Below are 23,477 nucleotides of genomic sequence, written 5' to 3'. Positions count from 1 at the left end.
CTGCCTGCCTTTTTGTCGCGGCGGTGTGTTTTGCATTTTTCATTTCGACCGCGGCGCGTTGCGATGATTGCGACATCTGCGTTTTCGATTCAATTCGATTCGCAATTGTTTAAAATTGTTTTGCGGCTTGGGGCGAGCACGACCGGCAAAAACCTAGTTTTCTTAATTGCTCACAGCTCGGCCAGACGATAGCTATCAATGTGCGCTTAGCTCGTAAATGGTTGCAACCAGTTTACGATTAGTAGTACAAGACGTATATCGACACGAAGTGTTTTCCGTATTGGATTTTTTCGCGCCGCATGAAAGAAAAGTAATATTTACAGGTTAAACACACTGTATAATTATATTTCTATGACTTAATATGGGCTTCCAGGCTTTGGCCTGCTGGGGTATTAGGTGCGTGCGCGATTTTTCACTTTTTTCTCGGTTAAAATTGAAGAATTAACCGAATTAAGCGTTAATTATGTTCGTTTTGCAGCGCTGGCAATTATTTCCCAATTGCGAGGTGCCAATTAGCGCGCGTATATTTGCATATCATAACAATTTGTGCAACTATTGCAATATTTTTCTACACTTTTGCTGTAGTTTTTGTAATCGAGCGAAAATTACAATTAAATTTTACGAGCGAAAACGTTCGGCGCATTATTATTTAATTAGAGCATTATTTCATTAAACCATTAGGTTATTATTCCATTTTTAATAAGCGAACGTTTTTCTGCGGTTAACTTCGATTTTATTTTTAATTTCGTTTTCTTCTGCGCGAGAAAACCAAGAAAGTGTTAAATTAGCTCCGCCTTTTTTACTCTACAGCGATTGGTTTTGCTCAATCATGCGCAGTATAAAAATGGGCGGAGCTCCTTTGTTTTTCTAAATGTTTTCCTTTGAGTATTTATGTACTTATGCACATTTCGTAATCAACGAGAAAACAGCATCAGATTGAAATCTCCTCTGCGTATTAAAATATTTCGCCAGGGCTTGTTGTTTATCTGATGCGAAACGAGAAGCACGAGATCACGACTCTGCGCCAAGCATATTTTTCCATAACATAGGAAGCAGCTATTTTTATTCATCTTCTAGTTAGTTTTTTTTCGTAGTCGTAGTCGTTGTTCTTCTGGTTCGTCATGCATCACTTTCACTAGGAGACTGTGAACCTAGCTGTACACTAGGATCATCAGTCAAAGTTCAAGTCGATTTTTCATGAGGTAAAAAAAACAAATTTAAACAAATTCTTTGCGTCTGACGATAACGCCAGATGTAATAATCATCGTAATCGCAATTGGAGTGTAATGGCATTTGCATTCGGCGCGCATGATTGTGCAATGTGAAATTCACGATGAGAAACTTATTATTTCGCGTCGAGAGGCATTAAACCTCTAATGTTTTGTAAGAATTCGCGAAGATTTGCTTAAAATTAAGGTGTAAATAATTAAATTGTGGCGTAAAACATACTCGCCACACTTAGCACTTTGATAATTGCCAGGTTATGCTAGGTTATTTCATTCTAACCTATAAGATTTAACCTCAAATCAAATAAATTTATCGGTGTGTTTGATTACGTTTCGACATTCAATGCGCTTGAAGATGATGCTCGAGTAGCTCGCGGAAAATAGAAAGCGATTCGCGTTCGTTGTTCCCGATTGAATGACGAATTAACAACAACAACAACGATGTTTGGTCTAGCCTACCTACACAAGAGACGAATTCCACCTGCTCAGCGTTGCAAGTGCACGCCGAAGAAGACGGCAGAAACCAGAAAAAAAGCAACAATTAAAGCGTGCTAAACACAAAGCAAACGCAGACAACGCAGTCGCAACAATGCGTTGCCGGTTACATAAGGCGCGCAATTAGGCGTGCTAGGCAACTGAAATTGCGTGCGTGTATGCGCGCGCACCCGCTTTTTGATTATTATTAGTCTATTTCATCAACAGACAGAATTTTTACGCGTTCGTGTTTGTTGAATGTTTAGTAAATAAGTACTGTGTATTTGAGCATGGCATTAATGTTCATCATTGAACGCCGTCTGGTAATTACACAAGCATAATTACCGTCAGTCAAAATTCGAATAATTTAAACTTCACTTTCAGCGACGAAATTTAACCGTAAAGTTTAATGTGCGTGCTTTGCTTTTTACCGTTAGAGTTTTAATTTTAATTTTTGGAAATTAATCATTGTAGTGTTAAAAAATTGTTAAAATATTATTTTTCGTGTGTTTATGTTGTTAAAATGTTTTTTTTCGGGTTTACTAAACGACCTTGTCGGTTTTTGCCGGATTTTGAACTCTGATGTGAATTCTGATACAGATTTAATAAATTTCGTTTTTTTTTGTTGTTATTGTTAGCAACAATAACTCAAACCGCACCTTTCATTAGCATAATCGACCAAAATTCAAAACACACAAAAACTAGTTGTTATAAAATATCAAGTTATATAAATTTAGAGCATGAATTTTATCGTGAAATATTGATTTTATTTTTATTCATCAATATTAAACATACAGAGTGTTTTTTCATCGTAAAATTAAATTTTTATTTTGTTTACTTTTTGATTTTTGTTTGTAACTCTTGGGACATTTTATATGTTGAGCTATGAACGCTTGAACGCACTCTTATGTCATACACTGGTTTAGAAAAAAAAACTAGTTTACCGCGCACCATTTTATTTATTCGCGGAGAAAGATATCCGAACGAAATCGCTCGTAAATTTTATCAATTAATTTTTTTCAGCTCGGGGTTTTATCGACTTTACTTTACTCGCTGCACATAATAACGCCGTCGTAAAGTTGAGCGAGGTTTACGATTTCAGGTGGGTGCACTACTTAGTAGAGTTGACTTGAGGTTATATCTGTGCGCCATCTATTAGCAAATTGAATTAAATGCACCGTTATGACAACAATGGTTACATGCGACGTTTATATTTATTGCCCAAGTATCACACGTTGATTATGTGTTTGCGTTGTGTTGCGCATCACTTGCGCAACGCACGCTGCAGTGTTGAGGTTATGATTCATTAGGAGTGTTTTTCTCGCGTCGTAAACTTGTGCCCGCCGGCGACGCGTCTAGGTTAGGTGTTGGTTGATGCGCTGCGGTGCAATGTGGTGCGCAATCGCCGATGATTCGATTTTAATTAGCGCCGTAATCCTGTAATTAAGTGAGACGTCGCCTAACGGTGTGTGCACGCTGGCGGTGACGGCTCATCACGAAGGAGATTTTACTCGCATGCAGCATTTGTTGCAACGTAAGTGGAAAATTTGTGTGGCAATCGAGTAATTACTCAAATAATTTTAAATTTTAGAAGAAAAAATTTTTTATATTGTATTGAGATGAGAGTAAATTCTAGTCTAATCTGATTTAACCTAAAAAAATAATCCAAATACCTAGTTTTCTTTCTAACCGCAATCGAATTAAAACCCCACTGATTTGAAACGAGTTTTAGTTTAATTACCGGTCTCGAATTCGGTCGATTTGTGTTCTGCTTTGTTGACGCCGGTTTTCCTTCGAAGGCAAACCTCCACCACCACCACCATCCAAATATATCTCCACAACCCGGAAGTCGCGCACGCGCGTACACGCTCGAATGCACTTACTCGCCTTTTTGTTCCATATATGTGGTTTTATATTACCCGCGCTGACGCAATTCGACAGAATAATCCGAATGATCCGAATTCGTGCATTCAATTAAATTCACTTTATTTTTTCAGGCCGCGCTCTGTGTCCATGCACAAACACAGACACAGAAAAGTAAAAGCGTACTATTAAACCCGTTAAATTCAGTTGCGAATTAATTTAATTCACCCACACGTCGAATTAACGTCAATTGGAATTAAACTGATTAGAAATATATGTTTTTTAAGATGTAGGTTATGTAAGTTATTAAATAATTTCTTAATTACTTTTGCGAGGCTGAGTCTAGTCGAGTTTAAATGCGTACGTAATTTGGTAGTTTGGTTCTAATTCAGCCGTAGGCAACCGTAACACTTCATGTGTCAACATCAACATCAACATAACCTATAATATAACTCAGGGATTTCATCACCGCCGTCATCCGAGCGTAAGCATGAGAATCTTCTTCTTGGGATAATTATTTATTTCGTTTCGTCTATGTATTTCGCATTTCGCACTTTATTTAGTTTTGTTTCGTGCGCTTCATCGCCGTCATTAAAGTTACTTAACTTAAGTTAACTTAACTTGAAACAATCAAGACGATAAATATTGAAGACGCTGGGAATATTTCAACATATTCAAAATGTCCGCGATTAAATAAAATTTCCATTTTATTTTTACTTATTATTATTATTATTAATAATAATATTAATATTTATTCTGCAACTTGTTCACCTTGCATTCATTTTAATTCATTTTAATTTTTGTTGCATTCGTGCTGCACAATTTCTGGTTTCTTTCATTTTTTGTTCTCATGTTATTTGAAAAAAATTGTATATTATTTATTCTTGCAAATATTACAGAGGTTATAATTATTGCACAATTGTTATTGCGAAATGTTACAGATGTTTCCATCAAATTATATCGATGATATAACAAAATATAACTGCATTTCCTTCCAAATTGTGACACAAAATCATCGAATCGAAAACTTAAAATTGGTGACTTAAGATTTTTACCAACGACCTTGCAGTAACATTAGATTTCTACAGCTGACTATGTTTTAGTTGCATTTAGTGATGATTTACGACTTTGACACATTGCAAGCAGTGATTGTATGTTAATTTTATTCACGTATGTTTATGTTAATATACACGTCGCCCTTCGATTCATGTGGGTATTGAATTGAGGTTAGAATAGTTAGGATTGGCAGGAATCTGCATTCCGTTCATAATATTATCACTTCCGTGCAAATGAACTTCCATTATGAATTAAGTAATTTACTTAAGTTAAGTCATGAATTCAATGAACCGGATTTCGCACCCGTGAAGTTTAATAATAATAAATTGGGTGCGTTCCTAACATCATTCACAAACGTAAACTGTAATTAAGTTAATAATTTGTGGCTCGCGCCGCTGTCGCTTCTGTAAATGTCACGGACGGTATTGGATATTCATGGTCAATCGAAAGTCAATATTGATCAGCGAATCGTGCTCGTTAAATGTTTATTGTAGGCATAAAACATAAGATGCCACCGAATAAATGCACTAATTTCCTGATGATCCAAAAATGCGATCTCGAATTTATTAAGTGTAGGTATTGATGATGATTTTTTTCTGCTGCCGGAGGATGCCAGCGGCCTTGGCATATGGCGATCAAGATATTTTTTGCGTTTCACACTCATCGATTGTCCTTGCTTTCTACTTTTGCTGCAACGACTTAAGACTACTTAGTAGAGTGATTTAATGTAAGTTAAGTGCAAATTTCGCGCATTTTGTTGATATGTAAAAATATTCAATATTTATTCAGGCACAAACCGGAATTTCCGGTTTGGTGTAAGTATGAATTAAATAGGTTTCTAATGGTTTCACTCTCCTCGGCGCGCATTTTCGGCTGTTTAATATGCGCGCCGGCGGTTTGGTAATTGTGCATGCTCTGATTAAAGAGTGCGCGCGCGCGTAAGTGAAACGAAACCACCGCAGCACCACAATAAGTTACGATTGCGATTGAAAGTCTAAGTCTAAATAAACAAACACGCGCATCAGAGTTTCACGTTTCACGTGCCATGTTCTGTGTGTTCCGAAAGTGTGCGGAATACTTTTCCAGCGCACTGCGCATGCGCAGCTTACTTAAGTTTTCTTCATGTGTGTGTTTTGGGGTAGGTACTTACCGAGAACTGCCACCAAGAGCACAAATGTGCCACGAGTAGTCACCACCAACATGATGAAGAGTGTTGCGCGCGAATCTTTCGGAATTAGTAGAATTAATCCAAGTCGTGGCGAGAAAATCGGGTTGGTTTTTTTTTGGGTCACACGCAGGAGCTAGAAGCACTTCCCCATCAAGCGGTCGCGGAACATGAAAATTCTCCCCAAATGTGACTGCGGTGAACGCGCGTTCTGCGGTGCGCGTTGCGATGTCGCGGACTCGTGCGGCTCGCGCTGACTGGGTCGGCGGTTTCTTCAAAAGTGGTTCTTAAGTGAAACGTGCGCCTTTCGCAGGCGACGACGTCGTCGTGGTGTGGCGATATGGCGGGAGCTAGGCGCAAAGTCTCACCGAAGACTTTTGCTGCGCGCGGTTTTTCCCCACCAGAGGTCTATGAGTCGCATAAGACTTAAGTCTAGTTCACACTTTGAGTTGGAGAGTTTTGCATTCACTTCGAGACCTTGGTCGGCGGTCTTTCTCCCTAAAACACTGGTCGCAGTTGTGCAAAGGTTGCAGCTCGGACTTAAGTCACTCACAGACCACTTACATAAAACGCCGACCAACGCCTTCATGTGTTGTGCTGCTCATGCTTGCTTCCTTCCTTTCTAATCGCAAATTAATTTTAGCGCCTGCTAACAAATTTTGACTTAGCAACCTGGCTTAAGTCAAAAATGACAAAAACCTAGATTTGAAAGCAATTACATAAAAATAAACCTACCTGAGCGACCTCACGTTTTGCATCTGGCGTGCGCTAATAAATTATCGCCTATTGTTGTCGAAGACTTTCGTGTATCGTCCTCACGGTCGGCGTTACGCAAATGCTACCAAATTATTATTAACTAGTAAGTCTTTGGCCACGCAATGCGAAAGAAAACGAAATTGATTTACGAGCGTGAGCGAACTGAACAACATCCTTGGCACTCGGGTCAATATTTCATCATTGATCTGGATCTAAGCATGATTTTACATTTTATAATCACATGGATAAAAGAAATCCGGATTAAATTTTGAAAATTGCTTGTATCTCCCAAAGTTTTTATTCAATCATTATAATTTTTTATTGTTAGAAGATTAAAAGTTTTTATACAGTTTGTATAGATTTATTTATATTTTTAAACACTAGAAATATTTCTGAGCAACTGTTTAAAAAAGTATTGAAAATTTTTATAAATTTTGCGAAACACCCAGTATATAATAAAATTTGTTTTTATTATTTACAGGCCGTTAAAGAGGAATAATCCTTCTTTTATTTGTTGTTAAATTTCAGCTTTTAAAATGACTTTAAATCACTTTAAATTGCATTCCAAAATCCTAAGTTTTTTTACAATTTTGGAAATTTCAAATTAAACAAGTTTTTAAATTTAAAATATTTCCTATACTAGTCATCCGATTTTAGTTTTCTTTCCAAATTATGATAGCCAGATAATTGTTTTATTATCAACCAAATTTTTAATTGTTTATCACTTTGGGAAATACTTTAGAACAACTCCTAAAGATTGTGTACTTTGTATTTTTTTATAATTTGCTAAATTAGCAATTTTTTTAACTGCAGATCAAACTTGTAAATTTTGTAATTTCAACTCGACTATTCTGCCTGACTGACGCTTCCTTACCTTGAGTAAAAAATTATTCATTTTTTATTGCTTCACTTGTACACCGTCCAAGCGTAAAAATCAAGATTTTCCGCAATTTCCGTTTCGCAACAATCAGAAAATCTATTTCGTCGGAATTTCTGGGAAGCACACACACACAAACACGAAATACAAACAGAACGTATTTATTAAAGATCCATGTATATAATATTAATATAATACGTAATATAATAATGATGATTATAATCGTATCTGTAGAGTGTATTTATTTGTATGTGTGTTTACGTGTAATGTGTTTTGACACACGAATATTTGGCTGCCAGTCAGTCTTTTCGGCTTACACGTTAATCGAGAATTCTCTGTGTTCCTGCTCTTTGCGCTCCTGATATCTGAAACGCGCAAATGCGAATATGTTGAACACACGATGTCTGCAGGTGTGCGTCGTGATGTGGGTGGGTGCATGATCGGGGTGAGCAAACTAGGCTTTTTCCTAAGAGGTTTTTGGGGGCTTACTACCTGGCCAGCATGGTGGCGAGCTCGGCGGGCAGCTTCGCCATCTTGACATCGCGATCGCACTCCGCCTCGGACAGCTCGCGACTATCTGAGAACCTCATCGGGGGTTGAAGGCTGAAATTGGCAGCGCCTTCGCTTAATATCCTTTCGATCTCTTCCTCACCGCTGTAAACCAGAATCAATTACAGACTTTTACAGGACTCTGAAGGAATTTTCAGGATGTGATTAAGTCTGGGTTGTTTTTTCTAAAGGAAACCAAAGGTACCTTGGCTACCTGCTGGTGCTCGTAGGTCGATGGTGTTTCCGCCCTTGCGGTTGTTGCATCCCACCTCCAACGTGCCGCGGGGTGAGGCGTCTTTCCGGAGGTGGTGAGATATCGTTGGATTCGGTGCTCGAGTCGCGCCGGAAGAGATCTGCAACGAGCAAGGTTTCGTAACCTGTGTATCCTGGCCGTGACGGGGGGAGCTCACCGGCACGAGGCGTTGCCGCCTTTACCGGTACCCTGTAGTTGGACCCGCCGGGGAACTCCGCGCATGGGGATCCACTCGTGTCGTCCGATTCGGAATCACCTCTGGTTAGGGCACGTGCGCATCTCATACGGTTTTCATGTGATACTGTAGCCGCTGTGGAAAACCCTCAACACATATTTTTGGACCAATTGTATCACCTTTTAATACTTACCTTCATTATTGTAGTATCGTTGTGATTTATGCCAGCTATGCTTCCCACTTCGCATTTTCGGGTAGTTTTCAACTTCTTCGATGTGTCCAAAAGTCTTAAATTGCATGGTGTAGTCCAAGGAGGAAGTGGTGACAGCTCTGTTATTCCCTGTGACACTAAAAGTTGCATATGGGCTGATTTCGTACATCCCGGAAGCATCATCTCTCAATTGTTTATCACACTTCATGGGAGATGAAGTGTAAACCTGTTGTTTCATATTTCTACGGTTTTCCTTTTCACTGGCGGTTTTTTCTGCAAGTTGTTCTTCACTGGGACGATTTTCAACCTCCAATCTAACAAAAATGGTTTTAAAGTAGAACAATTGAAGGTGTACCAAAATTGATGGTATACCTTCTATTGCTAAACATTTTGAACCATAGTAATCCAACACAAGTTAAAATCAATCCTATTACAACAACAGGTATAATGAAATAGGTTTCCTTATAGAAAGCTCCCCCTGGTGTTACTTCCGCTTTACTTAGACTTGGAGGTGGTGGGATATGTTCTGCTCGTAAATCATCATCACATTAATTTATATTTATCTCCTAAGAATTTAATTTAACTAAAAATTACCTCCTGATAAAGTGGTTGTAGCTATATTAAAGAACCCATCCGCCTTCCCAGCATCATTCTGGGCAGTGATCCGTAACTGATACCAAGTTGCCGGTTCAAGATTGTGTATGATGAGATTCTCCCCTGAAGCGCTATTCGAGACCAATGTCCATTTATCCTCTAGTAATGCTTTGTATGATATAGAAAATTGCGAAATGACGCATCCGCCATTGGGCCAGTTGTATAGATTTAATTGAAGGGCTGTTGCGTTTGCGACGAGGAACTCCTTTTCTTTGGGCAGTTGGGGAGGGCCACCTTTGGTGCTTACTGTTAGGATAGGACTAGGTGAACCATTCCCCACTCGATTGTGGGCTAGCACGTAGATGTGGTAGACGCTTCCGCAGCGCATGTCGTCGTAAGTGTAGACGTTGTGTTCCGGCGAGATTTCGTTGGACGTCCAGTCGTTTGTGTACATCTTAGAGAAGAGGGTATAGCCTAGTTCAACAGGAAATGTTTGGTAAAAAGAGGTTGTATTTGTTTTAGAAAATTGAGTGTATTTACTGAACTGTTCGATGAATTTTAGTTTTCTTTTCGATTTTTGGTATATTAGGGTTTTGTTTATTATATTTGGGGATTAGTTTTGTTTAATGTTGATAGGAAGGGGTTGGGAGCAACCCTTAAAGTTAACATTTTGATATTTTTACGGTATAAAAAGTGTTTTCTTTTTGGTTTTGGTAGATAAATATGTGTTTCATTATGTTTATGGATTTATTTTGTTTGATTTTGACAGGAAGGGGTTGGGAGCAACCCTTAAAGTTAAAATTTAGATATTTTCAAGATATAAAAAGGTTTTTCAATGAAATTTGACTATATTTACTAAACCGTTTGAGGAATCTTAGTTTTCTTTTCGATTTTTAGTAGATAAAGATTGGCTTTATAATATTTGAGGTAATTTTCTGTTTAATATTGACAGGAAGGGGTTGGGAGCAACCCCTAAACTAGAAATTTAGCTATTTTCAAAGTATAAAAACGTTTTTCAATGAAAATGTCTCTTCTTTTATTGTGTTTTAGTGGAAAATCCTGTAACTACCCCCAATTTCCACGCAATAAAGTTTTTTTTATCAATTTACAATTAGCTTTGTACGAGGTAGACTGATTTCCAATGATGAAATTGAGGCAGTAGAGTAGAGCATTTAGTCGTTATGCATTCCAGGCGCGTGTGCCGTATTTTTTGCGTCGATTTTGTAACGATTGTACATTTCCAGCTGATTTCGTTAGCGTACGCGGTTGCGCCGCAGCACATTGTTGCACGGTGCTGTGGCTCGCTGGAATTTCGACCAGCAACGAACCCCTCTGCCCAGGCGCTCCAAACTTAGCGTGTGCGTGAATACGCGCATTCCATGTTCACCGCTTCAAACCCATCAACAAAACAACAAAACATAACCTAGTATTGAAACGTATCGAAGCGTGGCACGTGCGCAATGGATCCCTCTCAACATTTTCCCAACTCTGAACCCCCTTTATACTATACACCAGTATGCTGCTCGTTCTCTTGATGTACTTTGTTTGTAAATGTAAACGTTTACAGTGTGCATGTTGCGCATTCGGAGGCAGAGTCGCAGCCAAGAGGGCTTTTATTAAAACGCAAGCCGGCGTGGCGCTGAGCTAATAAAGCCAAACACTCGAACTTATTGCCTATGCAATTAAATTCGTTCACCGTGCGCGCTATTATAGTGCAATATGCTGCTCAAATCCTGAATGCAAGATGCACATCAACAGTGTGCACTGATATATACGCCATTCCCTCATGTGAGAAAGTAGGTTTTAATGTTCGAATCAAGATTCGAGGGCTTTATTTGAATTCCAAATGGAAACGCGTCGTCGAGATTGATTTGCGACACAATGTAAATAGCTACGGGATGTTTTTTGGTGAAGTAATGAAACTTTTTGCGCGTGGTATGGAAATGGTAATATCCCGGAGGTATTTACTCATTTTGGGGGGGTTTTACGAGTTAATTTGACGTTTATTGATGATTAAAATGCGAAAGGCTTGTTTTGAATTAATTTTATAATGAGCTCATTGTGAGCTCACATGTGGTGATAAAAATTACTTTCTGATAAAGAAAAAAAGGGAAAAAGTTTAAAAATAGGAGAAAATCGAGTGCAATTTTAGTAAATGCCTTGTATAATCGAAAATATAAATTAATTTATTATTTTTCTTGAAGGAAATAAAGATGAATAATTTCACTGACTTTTAAACTCTTTCGAATTATTTTATATAAACTAAAACCTCCCTTAAATTGCATTTTTACAAGATTGATTGCAAAGTTTGTAGATTTTTGCATTATTTTGCAATTTTTACTAATTTGCTTGCTTTTTTCTAAAGTAAATCTACAAATTTTCTTTTCTTTGCAGTTTTAATAGCTTTTAAATTACCCTATAACATATATTAAAATCATTTTGGTAAATACCGATGATCAATAACAAATTACCCGTTAAAATATAATATTTGTGCAATTTTTACTAAATTTTGTCTCTAGCCAAAGTTTTAACTTAAAATTAATTTAGTTTTTAAGAATATTTTTTATTTGCTTAGTTACGTTCGTTTGCCTTCAGTAAATATCCTGTAATTACCTCAAAACATCCCTTAAAGCGCATGTTTACATATAATAACTAATGAAATTACTAACATTCCTAAGTAAAATATTCCTAACCTACTTCCAAGCAATTTTGTACAATTTCTCAAGTATGATGATTAAATATTGTAGCAATTTGTACAAATAAATTATTCGGTGATTTCACCAATTTGTAACTCATCCTCGAAATGAGTTATTAAACAATCCGCAATTATTAAATAATCCACGAGTCTGTGAGCTTACGGACGCTCGAAAACCCATCCGAATAAAAATGCAAATTTCGTGTATACGAATAATTCCATGCTGCAATCCCATTGTAATTAAAACATACACACACGCACACAATATATTATTAATCCCCGAAACACAAGACGATTAATCCACCGAAAAAAATCCAACACATACATTAATCCGCGCATAAAACATTAATAAAACCTAATAAAATCTTTGTTTGTTTTGTTGCGCTGCGTTTCGTTTTTTTCACTCTACGCTGTCGTTTCGCACGAACGCGCCACACAATGATAAATATAATAATTCAACTGATTCACATGCTACTCGTACATGAGACACTCCATCCAGAGTCACAGCCAGAGCCTTCGATGTCTTTTAACATTCAAACAAAACGCATAATATTTATACACACACGACACTCGCAGCATTTGTGTGAACTTTCTTATATAATCGATTCTTTCGTCTTAATTAATACCCGCTTGCCTAAGCGGCAATTAAAAGAATAAAATATTTTGAAAAAAAGTGTTGCTGTACTCGTAACACTCAACCTACAAATATTCATACAGAGGAATATATTATGTGCGCACCGAGGGAGGCGGGAAGAGAGCGGAACGTGTTTGTATTCAAATAGAATCTTATTAATCTCTGCAGCATGCAGCGCGAATGGAATTTGTATTCGCAAGAATGCTATGTTGGTGGTATGCAAATGTGCGCGGCTGTCACTTGCATTTGTCGTCGATAAAATGACGGATAATACCACTTATCATCGTTGTCACAAGTGTGAGATTAGTTGTATGGGCGTGATATTAAAGTTTGAATTAATCTACGGACGATTTGCGCACATTCCAAAGGGAAATAGTTGCAATTTCTTCTAGGAAAAAGAAATTATAGAATGCTAAAAGTGAAATAAAATTTATTTCGGAGAATTTTTCATATTTCTTCCATATTTTTAACATTATTTTGCCTTTTTTTTAAATTTTAATGTGATGTGGTAAATCTCTGATGATTTTTTATGACATTTTTCTTTAGGGGTTAATTTTTCCAAGATTTATATTTTAAAAATCGAAGTTTGGTCAGTGTTATTCGTTTTGAAATGCGGAAATTTGCAAAAATAAAATATTTGCACAATTTTTTTGGTAATTTTTCATCATAAAAACGTTTTTTCACGGTTCTGAGGCACAAAAGGTTATACTTTAAACACGGGCGGACAAGGCCGTGGCTAAAGTACTTTATTCTTTTATTCTATAACTTTGTCAAAGTTTATTTGCAAAAGAAATATTGAAATCGATCAAAATCTTGCAATTTTAATTAATTTTATTATTTTACGATTAAGAAACTCTCACTACCCTTAAATGTCTCCTAAAAACAAAGTAAAATCATGTTCCAACTTGTAAGTCTTCTACTTTCATTTAAACTTATATCATAACGACGTCTATTCTAGTTGTTAATTATATTGATACATTCCAAAAAAATCAAAAGACCCATTGACGCTAAAATGCGCCTAATTGTCAATTGTGTGTAATTGTTACCAGCGTGTAAATTTTTGGAAATTCCATGTTAATTACCCACACTACTAGAAGTTTTACTAGTAGTTTTATTGTCACATTAAATTGTTTAATTACCCAACCACGACAAAGTAAAAAAACCACACACATATGCATATTATGTCTACTGTCACACTGTGTTACTTATAATCATAGTCACATACTCATAATCACGCCGCTGTGTTAAATCGTGCTAATTACCAACGCGATGCGAGATTAGCCGAGATATGCATCAACATGTAACACAGCCGCCGATAACATCGCAGAAATCTAATATCACATGCACAAGATGCAAGATAACGGCGCCCGTGGGCGGCAAGCCATGAAAATGACACACGAGCGCATGTCGTAACATGTCCGCGTAACAATCATAACAATTGAATAACAATAAACGAGCGCTGGATTCCGAGTTGAAAACGGAACTGAATGTGTATCTCTGCGCCCGCCTAGGTGTAATGGGTGCTATTAGTCCTGTGCGCTAAGCTCTATAAATGTTCTTTGAAGCCAAGAATGACATTTGGTGCGGAGTGTTGTAAATAAATTACGATTAGTTATTGCCGCCGCCGTCTGAATTGCGGATCACTAATGCTATCGCGATATTGTGTCACGGAATTTATTATTAAGCGGACGCGACGGCGAACGCGAGCAAACGTCGTCGTTCGTTATTCGACTCAGAAGGCATTCGCGTTTGTCTGCTGTCGCATGGCGTTTGCGTTTTGTTTCATATTAAGTACATGTCATTGGACTGTTGGGTGGACATACTGAATGTTTCCAGAAAAAAAATTAGCAAAATCTTAATATTTTGCAAAAATTTAGAAAAATTTATTAATTTGTGATATTTTAATTTTTATCTAATTGTTATATTTATTTTTTTCAGGATGCAGAAAAGGGGTTGATGTTGTTTCATCAAGGTAAATCAATTTTCTTCTAAATTAATTTTAGATTTTATTTATTTTTAGTAAAATTTGTGAAATTTATTTAAACACTCTGTATCTCAGAAACCAGGGGTTGAATTTTAATCATTTTTTGACACGTTATAGATATTAACTTTATTTTTATTGAGGACTTTATTTCAACCCTGTAAATTCACAGGGTCATCCTTAAAACAACACTTAAAGTCAAAAATATTACGAAAAAATATAAAATTTTAAAATTTCATTCAAAAAACTTGGAATATCTCTTAAACTAATTTAATAAATTATATACTGTTGATGATAATTTATAGTCTATTAGACACTCTTTAAGATGTGATTAAGAGTTACCCTTAAATGTAACCGGAAGTCTTCTAAATCGACTTTCAAAACACCAAAAACAAGTTTACACACAAAACTCTATTTCTATACCACTCGGTGCGTGATATATACCCAACGCAAATAATAAATCCGCCCACGGATCAAACATTCGCGTCTCGAATTCTAGCCGATAGTCTCGAACCTATACTTGGCCGACGACATCGAAGGCGAAATAAATGCGAGTCTCTGGAGCCCCGGTCGCGAGCACTTATCGGTCGATTGCCTTTCCGATTCCATAATGTATGCGTGCATTTACGCAACAGCGTTTATTGGAAATGCAGCCGGTTCTTGTATCTACCATTTCGCATTTCGTATATATTTGTGGTCTATATTTCTCGGGCGAGAATACGAAAAAAAAATGTATAACACAATAAGCGAAAAAAATCAACACGAGATTGAAAAGTACACGCACACGCAAAGACACAAGACTCAAGCACGAGCGTCGAATCAGCTAGCGTTAAAAGTAGATTAAATAATAATTAAACTTTTTGAAAAAAAAAGATTGGTGCTTGGTATACGCAATCAAAAGTGTTTAATTTCGGTATTCACCATTTACTTACTTAATTTAAAGTAATCGTAGAAATTGATTAGTGCATGTTGCGTTACACGCATTATTATATAAGGCGTTAAGTGAAACAGAACATTTTGAAATTTATTTTGGAAATTTTGATATATTTTTTTTCTTTGATAGAGGAGTATTAAAATAGAATAATTTTTATTTAATTTTATGATAAAAAAAGCATTGTTAATGATTTTTTTATGAATTTTGAAAGAAAATTGTCATTAAATTAATTTTTTTAATGAAATTTGTGAAAATTAGTAGAAAATTGTCAAATAATTCAAAAATTTTATTAAAATCATTGAATTTTGAGTGTTTTTCAAGGAAAATTGTCAAAAATTTCATCATTTTTAATAAAATTTCGAATTTTCATAAAATTTCTTGCTAAAATCTTTAATTTATTTGATATTTTAAAAATGTTTGGTACCAGTATCTTGCTATTAAGTATAAATCATGTTTTTATTTTATTTTTTGATTTTTCTAATTTTTAACTTTGTAATTCGTGAAAGTAATTTGATGTCACATTTAAACTCTGTTGTTTTTACGCGAAAACTACTTTCGGCGCAAATAATTTGATACAAACACAATTAAAAAAATTAAAAAGTGAATCGTTCAAGGTTTGTTGTACATACACCGAGTTAGTTAGCATTTCAATTTGTTGAATTTCTTGTGAAAACCAACTGCTTCTAATTCGAATCGAAACAATACGCGCACGAAGGTCGCTCCGCGTAAGCGTACGCATTAAAAATTTATGCGCATGATGAATCGCACCCAGTTTCGCACTCGGCGCGAATTAAACAAATACAATTATTTAAATAAACAAACAAGCGAGCTGGTAAGTGTTGTTAACCTTAACACCCACTAAAATGACATTTTATATCTTTCTATGATAAATATTTTTTGCGTAAAAGATAAAAATTTATACTTATTGTGTTTTTAATTTTTTTATACTCAGAGTAAAACATATTGTATGTTAATGTTAATATGTATATAATTTAGTGAGTAATTGCTACATGCCGTGTTTAGTAATGGAGCGATTCGATTCTCGTAAGCGGGCGTTGTTACACGACTCGTTTCCGATCCGGCACGCACTAATAACAATTTCGTTTTTAATTTCCCGAACAATGGCGGCTCTGGCTATGGCTAACCTTCGGAGTGACTGCTTCAGAAATGAACTCGCAACTTTTAACAGTAATAACCAACAACTGCGTGCTCGCATTAGGAAAGTGTTGGCTTCAAGTGGAAGCACTTGCGATTGTTATTGATGAGTTTATTTGCATTCCAATTTGCAATTATGAATTTCAATTAGTTGAGTAGTCATTAAATTGTTTAGTTATTTGTAAAATGATAAAATATTTTTTTTATTTTTTTATAAAATTCACAAAATTTTATTGGTTTAAAAGTTTAAATATTAATTTTTGACAAAAGTCGATAGAGAATTAAATATGAATTTAGATTTAAATTATTTCAGCCTATAAATAATATATTTACTTAACTTTATTTATACCTAAAGGTTCATCAGTTTTTGTTAATAAAACTAATGAAGCTGATAAAGTCATTTTAGAAAACTTCTTGTTTCTCATTTCACGGTTATTTTACGTTAATTTCTTTTCTTGTTCTTGACAGCTAATTGAGCACTCCATAAATATGTTTTTATTTTAAAGTATTAACACAACCTGACATTTAATTCACACAAATAGTGCTAAAGACAAACTTTACAAAACTCCTTGTATCTTTTTATTAAAAATGGAAAGTTGGTATTTATTTATTTGAAATGCTAGCCGATAAAATATACTTTTCAATAGATTTTGTTGCATCCCTTAATTTAATTTGCAACTACCCTAAAATCTATTTTAAAATATTTACTTTTAAATTAAAAAAATATTTTTTATAAAAATCAAAGAACAATAATTAGTTCTCTAAATATCAATTATTATTACTATTGATAACTTAATTAGTGGAACATTCCGATATTGCATTAACTAACAAGGTTTCAATTACGACTATACTTCAGACGTCGATAAAAAAAATGTAATTATGTTCTTAGCTTCTGGAAATATTAATTTACCAAGGTATAAAGCTATGATTAAGTCCCCTAAGAGGATATAAATCGCTGCCAATTGAAAATGCATTGTACAGTCATTGTACTTACTTACTTACTGACTTACGTTACTGACTGACTACAACGAATTCGCAATAATTAATGCGCGTTTCGACCTTAAAACGTACATTTCACGACGCGATGCCTTCGAGCATTTCATTTTATTTGGTGTCATTCCATTAAATTTTTTCTTCTTGCTTATTTGTTGTATTCGTCATTAAACGAATGTGAGTATTGTGTGCTCATTGTGAGCATATTCGTGTATTGTGTTCATCGCAGTTGTTTGTTTTTGTTCGGTGATATTGTGATCTTTTACTGTGCGAGTACAGTTGTTATTGCTAGTGAAGGGAATGCAATTTCACGAGTATTGTCTTAATAACCTTTACGCTTTTACGTCGAACGCGCCGGATACGTGGAAAAAAGTATACGGAGAGTGAAAGAAAAAGGCTTCAAACCTTGAAAACTACGAGTACGTAAAACTTCCAAAATGATGTATAAATTGATTATTACCTTGTATAACAGCTCCGCCGTTTTCGGGTTGCGTCCATCTTAGGCGAATGCTTTTGGCAGTAGAGAATTGGACCTCGAGGGTTGGAGCACTGGGTGACATGATCACAAACAAAGAATAGGTTATGTTATCTTCTCCGAAAAGATTCTTGGCAGAGCAGGTGTAATTCCCAGCTAGGGATTGATCAGCACCTTTGAACAAAAAAATTCAAAAAAATCAAAATTTAATCCCAGTTGAATAATTTTGAAATACTTACTATGAATACTCAAATGTCCTTCCGAAGTGACTTTGTAAAAAGGACTAAAAGTAACTGGTCTATCCCGATGGATCCACCTGGTCCTAGGTGTAGGATTCCCAACAGCTAAACATGGCAATAAAACTTTCGACTTCACAGCCCTGTATAACACCTGACTGAAGGAAGCAATCCTTGAAGGTGCTTTACTATTAGTAATCTGCGTGGCTATTGAAGTAGGTTCTCCTTCCCCGACACTGGTTGTAGCGGAAACCCAAAACTCATAGGATTGATGTTCTACCAGATGTCTTACTTCGTATACCAGACCATTTGCATTTTGGGGTGTGTCTTCTGTACGCACTGTATAACTAGAGTGTTTACCCACCCTACCAGCATCTCTGTAGTATACTGTATAGAGAATGATACGACCGTTGGGTTTGACTGGTGGTAACCATGAGACTAGAATAGATTCTGATGTGAGGGCTGCTGCGCGGATATTTGCAGGTGGTCCTGGGAGGTCTTCCTCTGTTGTGCAGTATATTGGAGTGCTTAGGACTCCATCTCCTGCTCCCGTGTAAGCTAATACTTTAATGGAGTAATTTGTGTATTTATACAGACCATGGAGGTAAGTCTCTGTGCTGGGGGTGCGTTTTATTTCACCGGAAGCAGGGATATCCACTAGAGACATTTTTTAAAAATTTATAATTTTTGAATGCTTTAGGATTTTTTAACTTACCATTAACATCAGTTACTATTGGTCTGTAGTATATCTTGTATCCTTGTATAAATCCCCCATGTTGAGAAGCTGATGGTGGTGACCATGATAATTTCATACTTTGTGAAGATATTTGGGAACATTCTATCTCCCTTGGGGAAGCTTCAGGAACACCTTCTTTGGTAGTACCCACAATGGTCCCAGATTCAGGTCCTACTGATATGCTATTGAATGCTCTCACTGTAATATCATATCTGGTATATTTCTTCAAAGCAGTTATCTGTCCTTTGGTAGTAGCCCATCCTTTGACTGTAGTTGTTTTGGTTCCATTTGGAGGTTGACCTTGTGGGTTCCACGAAACTATATACCCTAATAACTCACCGTTCCATGATTCTCTTGGAGGTACTTGCCATGAGAGGGAAATTTCATCCGAACCTACAGATTCTACTCTTACATCTGAAGGTGGTTCCGATGGTTCTTCTTCCTGGGTCTTCACTACTACTTCATCAGCGAAGTTACTCTGGTCGATTCCGTTTACTGCTAGCATGCGGATTTTGTAAGCTGTTGCAGGGTATAAACCACCGATGATGGCACTTTCTGATTCTACTTCCAGGGAATTTGCAGGGAGGGTAATATTCTGTACTCCTCCAGCTTCCCAACGAGTTTGACCCACTCCTATCTGTTGATGTTGGACTAAATACCCAATAACAGGACTGTTTCCGTCAAAGGGTCGTCGCCATGCTAATCTTACACTTCTACTTCCAACTTCTACAACCTCCACATGCCCAGGAGGATCTGGTTTTTCCTGAACTGCTAAATTAATAGTATGCTCAGCTCGACCAAATGCGTTTTCAGCTAGACATTTATAAACTCCTGAATCTTCTCTATCGCTACGACTGATTGTCACTTGAGATTTTAATCCGTTGTCCGTCTTGCTTTCAGTCATCATTAATCTGTATTAGGGTAATGATTAAGTCTTAGAATACAGTCTGTGTCAGAGGTAGTAAATATACCGATAGTTATTGAGATCTAGTCGATTCCCGTTGAAACTCCAGAGGACTTCAACCGGAGTATCTCCGTAGACGTTGCAGACCAACGAGATTGGTGTACCTCGCTTGGTGGCAACATCTTTGGAGGGTGTATCAAAGCGCGCCGGTTCTGTAATTGCAATTCCGAGTGGAATTAAATTAATGACAGCTTAAAACTATCTCTTGGGATTTGATGGTTGTCGTAGTGGTTGTAGTTGCATCTCGAACTCGCAACGCGAAGGTGAGGACACATTTGTATGAATCTAACATACCGTTGACGCTGACATAGATGACTTTGCCGAGGCCGGAGCCAATTCCATTAGTCGCCCTGCATAGGTAATGCCCCTCGTCCTGTGGGCCAACCGCCTCCATCCAAATGGAGCCGTTCGCCAGCAGCACGCTGCGCCCGTGTAGACTTAGTAAGGGGTTGTAGTCGGCGGCAGTTTTACCTGCACACACACATGCAAACTCATCATGCACGTATCCTTCAACACGCGTATATCGATAATTTATACCTTGTCCTTTAAGCCACGTAATTTGCGGATGCGGGAAGCCTTTGGCCGCGCAGTCGACGATCACAGGGCTGCCTAATAGGACGGATAGATCCTGCGGTTCGATGATCCACTGTGGCGGAACTGCGAACACTCAGCCGTGGTCGATGAAAATAAAACGGGAAGAGCAGGAGAAAAAAAAACCGCACACACACCGCCGACGCATTCGTAATGCAATTACTCACAGTAGTCGTCCTGCGGCGAGCAGTATTTGCATTTAATTCCGGACTGCATCGCAATTGCATTTCGACACTTTTAATTTCAACGGCGCAACGGTGGTAAAAATTAAAATTCGTACCTTTTACCATCAAATGTGCGGTGTAATTTGCACGGGCTGCTGAATTCGCTGCGACACATGTATAGGCACCACTGTGTCGAGATGTCACCTCTTTGAAGATCAACATACTGTAAAATTCAGCTGCGTGTTCCTCTACTTGCAGCGAAGCGGTGATTGGCATGTCATTTTTATACCAGGTGAATTGGACTGGCATATCCCCGGAAGTGACATAGCAGGTCACCTGGGCTCTGCCACCTTCCTGAAGACTACTTGGGAAAGCAAACGGTTCTAATATCGGGGGACTGTGGACTATCAATTGGATATTTCTATGCATTGCTTCACCATCTCGGGAGGTCACTGTGCAGGTATACACGTCTGAATCAGTAGCTGGGTCTAATCTTAGAATGGTCAGGGCACCTCCTTCATCAAGTTTATGTCGTAGGTCCATTGGTAATTCTTGACCATTACGTCTCCATCGTACTGAAGCTATAGGGTATCCAGCATAGGGACAATGGAGAATTGTATCTGACCCAGCTACTGCTTTCTTAGGTCCTATTGATCTTATGAAAGGAGGTCCGTAGATGTTTAATCTCGCGGAGTGTTCTGCTGATCCTAGGGAATTGACAGCTCTGCATCCGTATAACCCGCCATCTTCCACTCGTACGTTGGAGATGTTTAAGTGACCTACTACATCGCCATTTTGGTCCACATATTGACCAATTGCATACCTGGTAGTATGAAGTTGGTTATTAAGATTTTTATAGTGGTTTTTTGGAATTTAACAATACCTATGTGCATAGGTGGTATCAATCAGTTGTTCCCCATCTAGTAACCACCTAAATTGTGGTGGGGGACTTCCTGTAGCTGAGCATCTAAGGGAAACCTGTGGTCTAGGTCTGATTGCTTGTTCGATGAATGTAAATTGCAACTCCGGGACAGTGTCTACATCGAAAACAAAATTGGTTTAGCTTAAACCTCGTTTCACACAAAAATCAGCGCGAGTAGATAATGTAATTGAAAAAATGATGACCCCGTCAATTTTTTGAAGAGTCAAAAGTGTGTTATCAGCAAAAAAGAGTCCGATTGCAGCGACGCGCCACGTCGGATAATTGAATTAAGCCCGAGGCGGGACAAAGCGAGGCGCAGGCTTAGCTCTCCGCAACTCGTCGGTGATGAAATGAAAAGTGATAATTCACGCCGCCATCGCCCATTGTATCCTGCGACACGGACGAGCTCGGTTTGCCGCACAATTCGCCTCGGTTTTTTTCCTCTTCTTTTGCCTTTCTGTTCGGTTCTACGCGGCGGCGGGCGAGAAAAATATAGCGGAAATGACTTTCCACATCCGTCAACAATATATCATGTAAACCCGCTTCCCTTTTCTTTCGGCGGCGGCAAGAGAGAAATAATTTCGCACTTGAATAAAATTGCCACCGAGCCCACCCACTGCAGTAGCATTTTCTTATCAAGACCGGAAATGTAAACAACTTTATCACCTTGCCAACGAGAGAAAAAATATCACTTGCGTAATTAAGGTTATAACCTAGTTAGAATATAACCTATAAAATAATTTTTAAATTTTTATAAGTACGTACCGCCAAGTCGTAGCTCAGCACTACCCTGAGAACTTTCACGGTCATTTTGCACGACGCATTGATACATCCCCTTGTCATGTCGGGTCACATCTACTACTGATAACGCTAGATTATTGAGCAGTCTCAGACGAGGGTTGCCTTCGGTTAGCAAAGTCTCCCCGTTGTGGAACCACTGCACGCGGCCAATTGGAGAACCGGAAACGGTGCAGTTGAACAGTGCGTTTTCTCCGGAATTAACCACCTTAAGAGAATTAATTGTGATTTGCTGTTGGGTTTTACGAAAGTTATGATTACTTGAAGCTGTGGCAGGATGTGCACGGAGAGATGTGCGGTCACCGTTAGGAAGATGTCCAATCTTTGCTCGCCGAAGTGATTCGACACTTTGCACGTCCATCTTCCACCGTCTTCCGGTTTCAGATTTCTAATGTGCAGTATGTCCTGCAGTGGAGAGATCCTGGGTGATGGCTGGACGGGTTGAAGTTGACCTTTTACTTCTCTAAACCAACTAATTTAATAATTTTTTAGTTAAATTTTTTAATTCAGAAAATTTTTGTTTTAATTTTACTTAAAAGTTGGTGGAGAATTTCCCTGTGCGGAGCACGTAAGATACACGTCAGTTTCCCGATCGGCAGACGCCGTCGTCTGCACGGAGGCGGCCAGACGCGGCGGCATACTTCCGGTGGGTTCTGTAAACGATGACGTCATGCGCAAACATTTGCAATGCTATTATCGTGCGGGTATCATGTGTCGATGTCGAGTCAAGATCGTTTACCATTGGATGCTTGTTTATGACTGGTTGCTTACCTGTCACCGTCAAGATGGCCGGCTCACTGCGCTTCCGCTCTTGTGTTAGTTGATGCATCGTTAGGCAGGAGTACTTTGCGAGGCCATCTTCGGCACGCACTGTACGTATGTGCAATGTGCCTGAACGTTGAACCACAACTAAACGACCTCCTATGGGTTTTAAAATAGACGATTTTATTTTTTGGTTTTGTTGTGGTTTATTTTGTATGGCTTATAATTGTCAGATGTA

At 37.7% G+C, this 23,477-nt stretch overlaps 2 protein-coding genes and 1 long non-coding RNA gene across 3 annotated transcripts in view; 1 reads left to right on the top strand and 2 right to left on the bottom strand.

Annotated features, from left to right (window-relative positions):
* The window catches only part of LOC135797794 (uncharacterized), a 37,761-nt gene extending 31,646 nt beyond the window's left edge, over positions 1–6,115 (bottom strand). The window contains 1 exon segment of the mRNA XM_065310315.1: positions 5,770–6,115. Within this exon segment, the coding sequence (XP_065166387.1) occupies positions 5,770–5,821 (52 nt within the window). The 5' untranslated portion in view covers positions 5,822–6,115.
* Positions 1–23,477, top strand: part of LOC135797798 (uncharacterized) — an 81,579-nt gene that overhangs the window by 35,362 nt on the left and 22,740 nt on the right. The window contains exon 4 of the long non-coding RNA XR_010549629.1: positions 14,467–14,500. This is a non-coding gene — a long non-coding RNA (uncharacterized lncRNA). The remainder of the gene's footprint in view (positions 1–14,466; positions 14,501–23,477) is intronic.
* LOC135797793 (cell adhesion molecule Dscam1-like) overlaps positions 7,563–23,477 on the bottom strand; it is a 48,834-nt gene continuing 32,919 nt past the window's right edge. The window contains exons 6-24 of the mRNA XM_065310314.1: positions 23,249–23,398; positions 23,010–23,130; positions 22,739–22,949; positions 22,445–22,685; positions 21,641–21,794; positions 20,874–21,580; positions 20,540–20,659; positions 20,297–20,473; positions 20,010–20,154; positions 19,018–19,949; positions 18,306–18,959; positions 18,052–18,240; positions 9,200–9,673; positions 8,978–9,131; positions 8,588–8,919; positions 8,377–8,529; positions 8,181–8,319; positions 7,910–8,071; positions 7,563–7,782 (exon numbers count right to left, since the gene is read on the bottom strand). Coding sequence (XP_065166386.1) covers positions 7,731–7,782; positions 7,910–8,071; positions 8,181–8,319; positions 8,377–8,529; positions 8,588–8,919; positions 8,978–9,131; positions 9,200–9,673; positions 18,052–18,240; positions 18,306–18,959; positions 19,018–19,949; positions 20,010–20,154; positions 20,297–20,473; positions 20,540–20,659; positions 20,874–21,580; positions 21,641–21,794; positions 22,445–22,685; positions 22,739–22,949; positions 23,010–23,130; positions 23,249–23,398 — 5,267 coding nt within the window. The 3' untranslated portion in view covers positions 7,563–7,730. The remainder of the gene's footprint in view (positions 7,783–7,909; positions 8,072–8,180; positions 8,320–8,376; positions 8,530–8,587; positions 8,920–8,977; positions 9,132–9,199; positions 9,674–18,051; positions 18,241–18,305; positions 18,960–19,017; positions 19,950–20,009; positions 20,155–20,296; positions 20,474–20,539; positions 20,660–20,873; positions 21,581–21,640; positions 21,795–22,444; positions 22,686–22,738; positions 22,950–23,009; positions 23,131–23,248; positions 23,399–23,477) is intronic.

This window comes from Atheta coriaria, unplaced genomic scaffold (genome assembly GCF_025399875.1).
Source record: "Atheta coriaria isolate IRGN ID8LTWV9N9 unplaced genomic scaffold, Caltech_Dcor_3.1 hic_scaffold_8_pilon, whole genome shotgun sequence".
Taxonomy (NCBI): Eukaryota; Metazoa; Arthropoda; class Insecta; order Coleoptera; family Staphylinidae; genus Dalotia; species Dalotia coriaria.
Note: the sequence above shows the minus strand (reverse complement) of the source record. Positions and strands in the feature narration are given on the sequence as shown.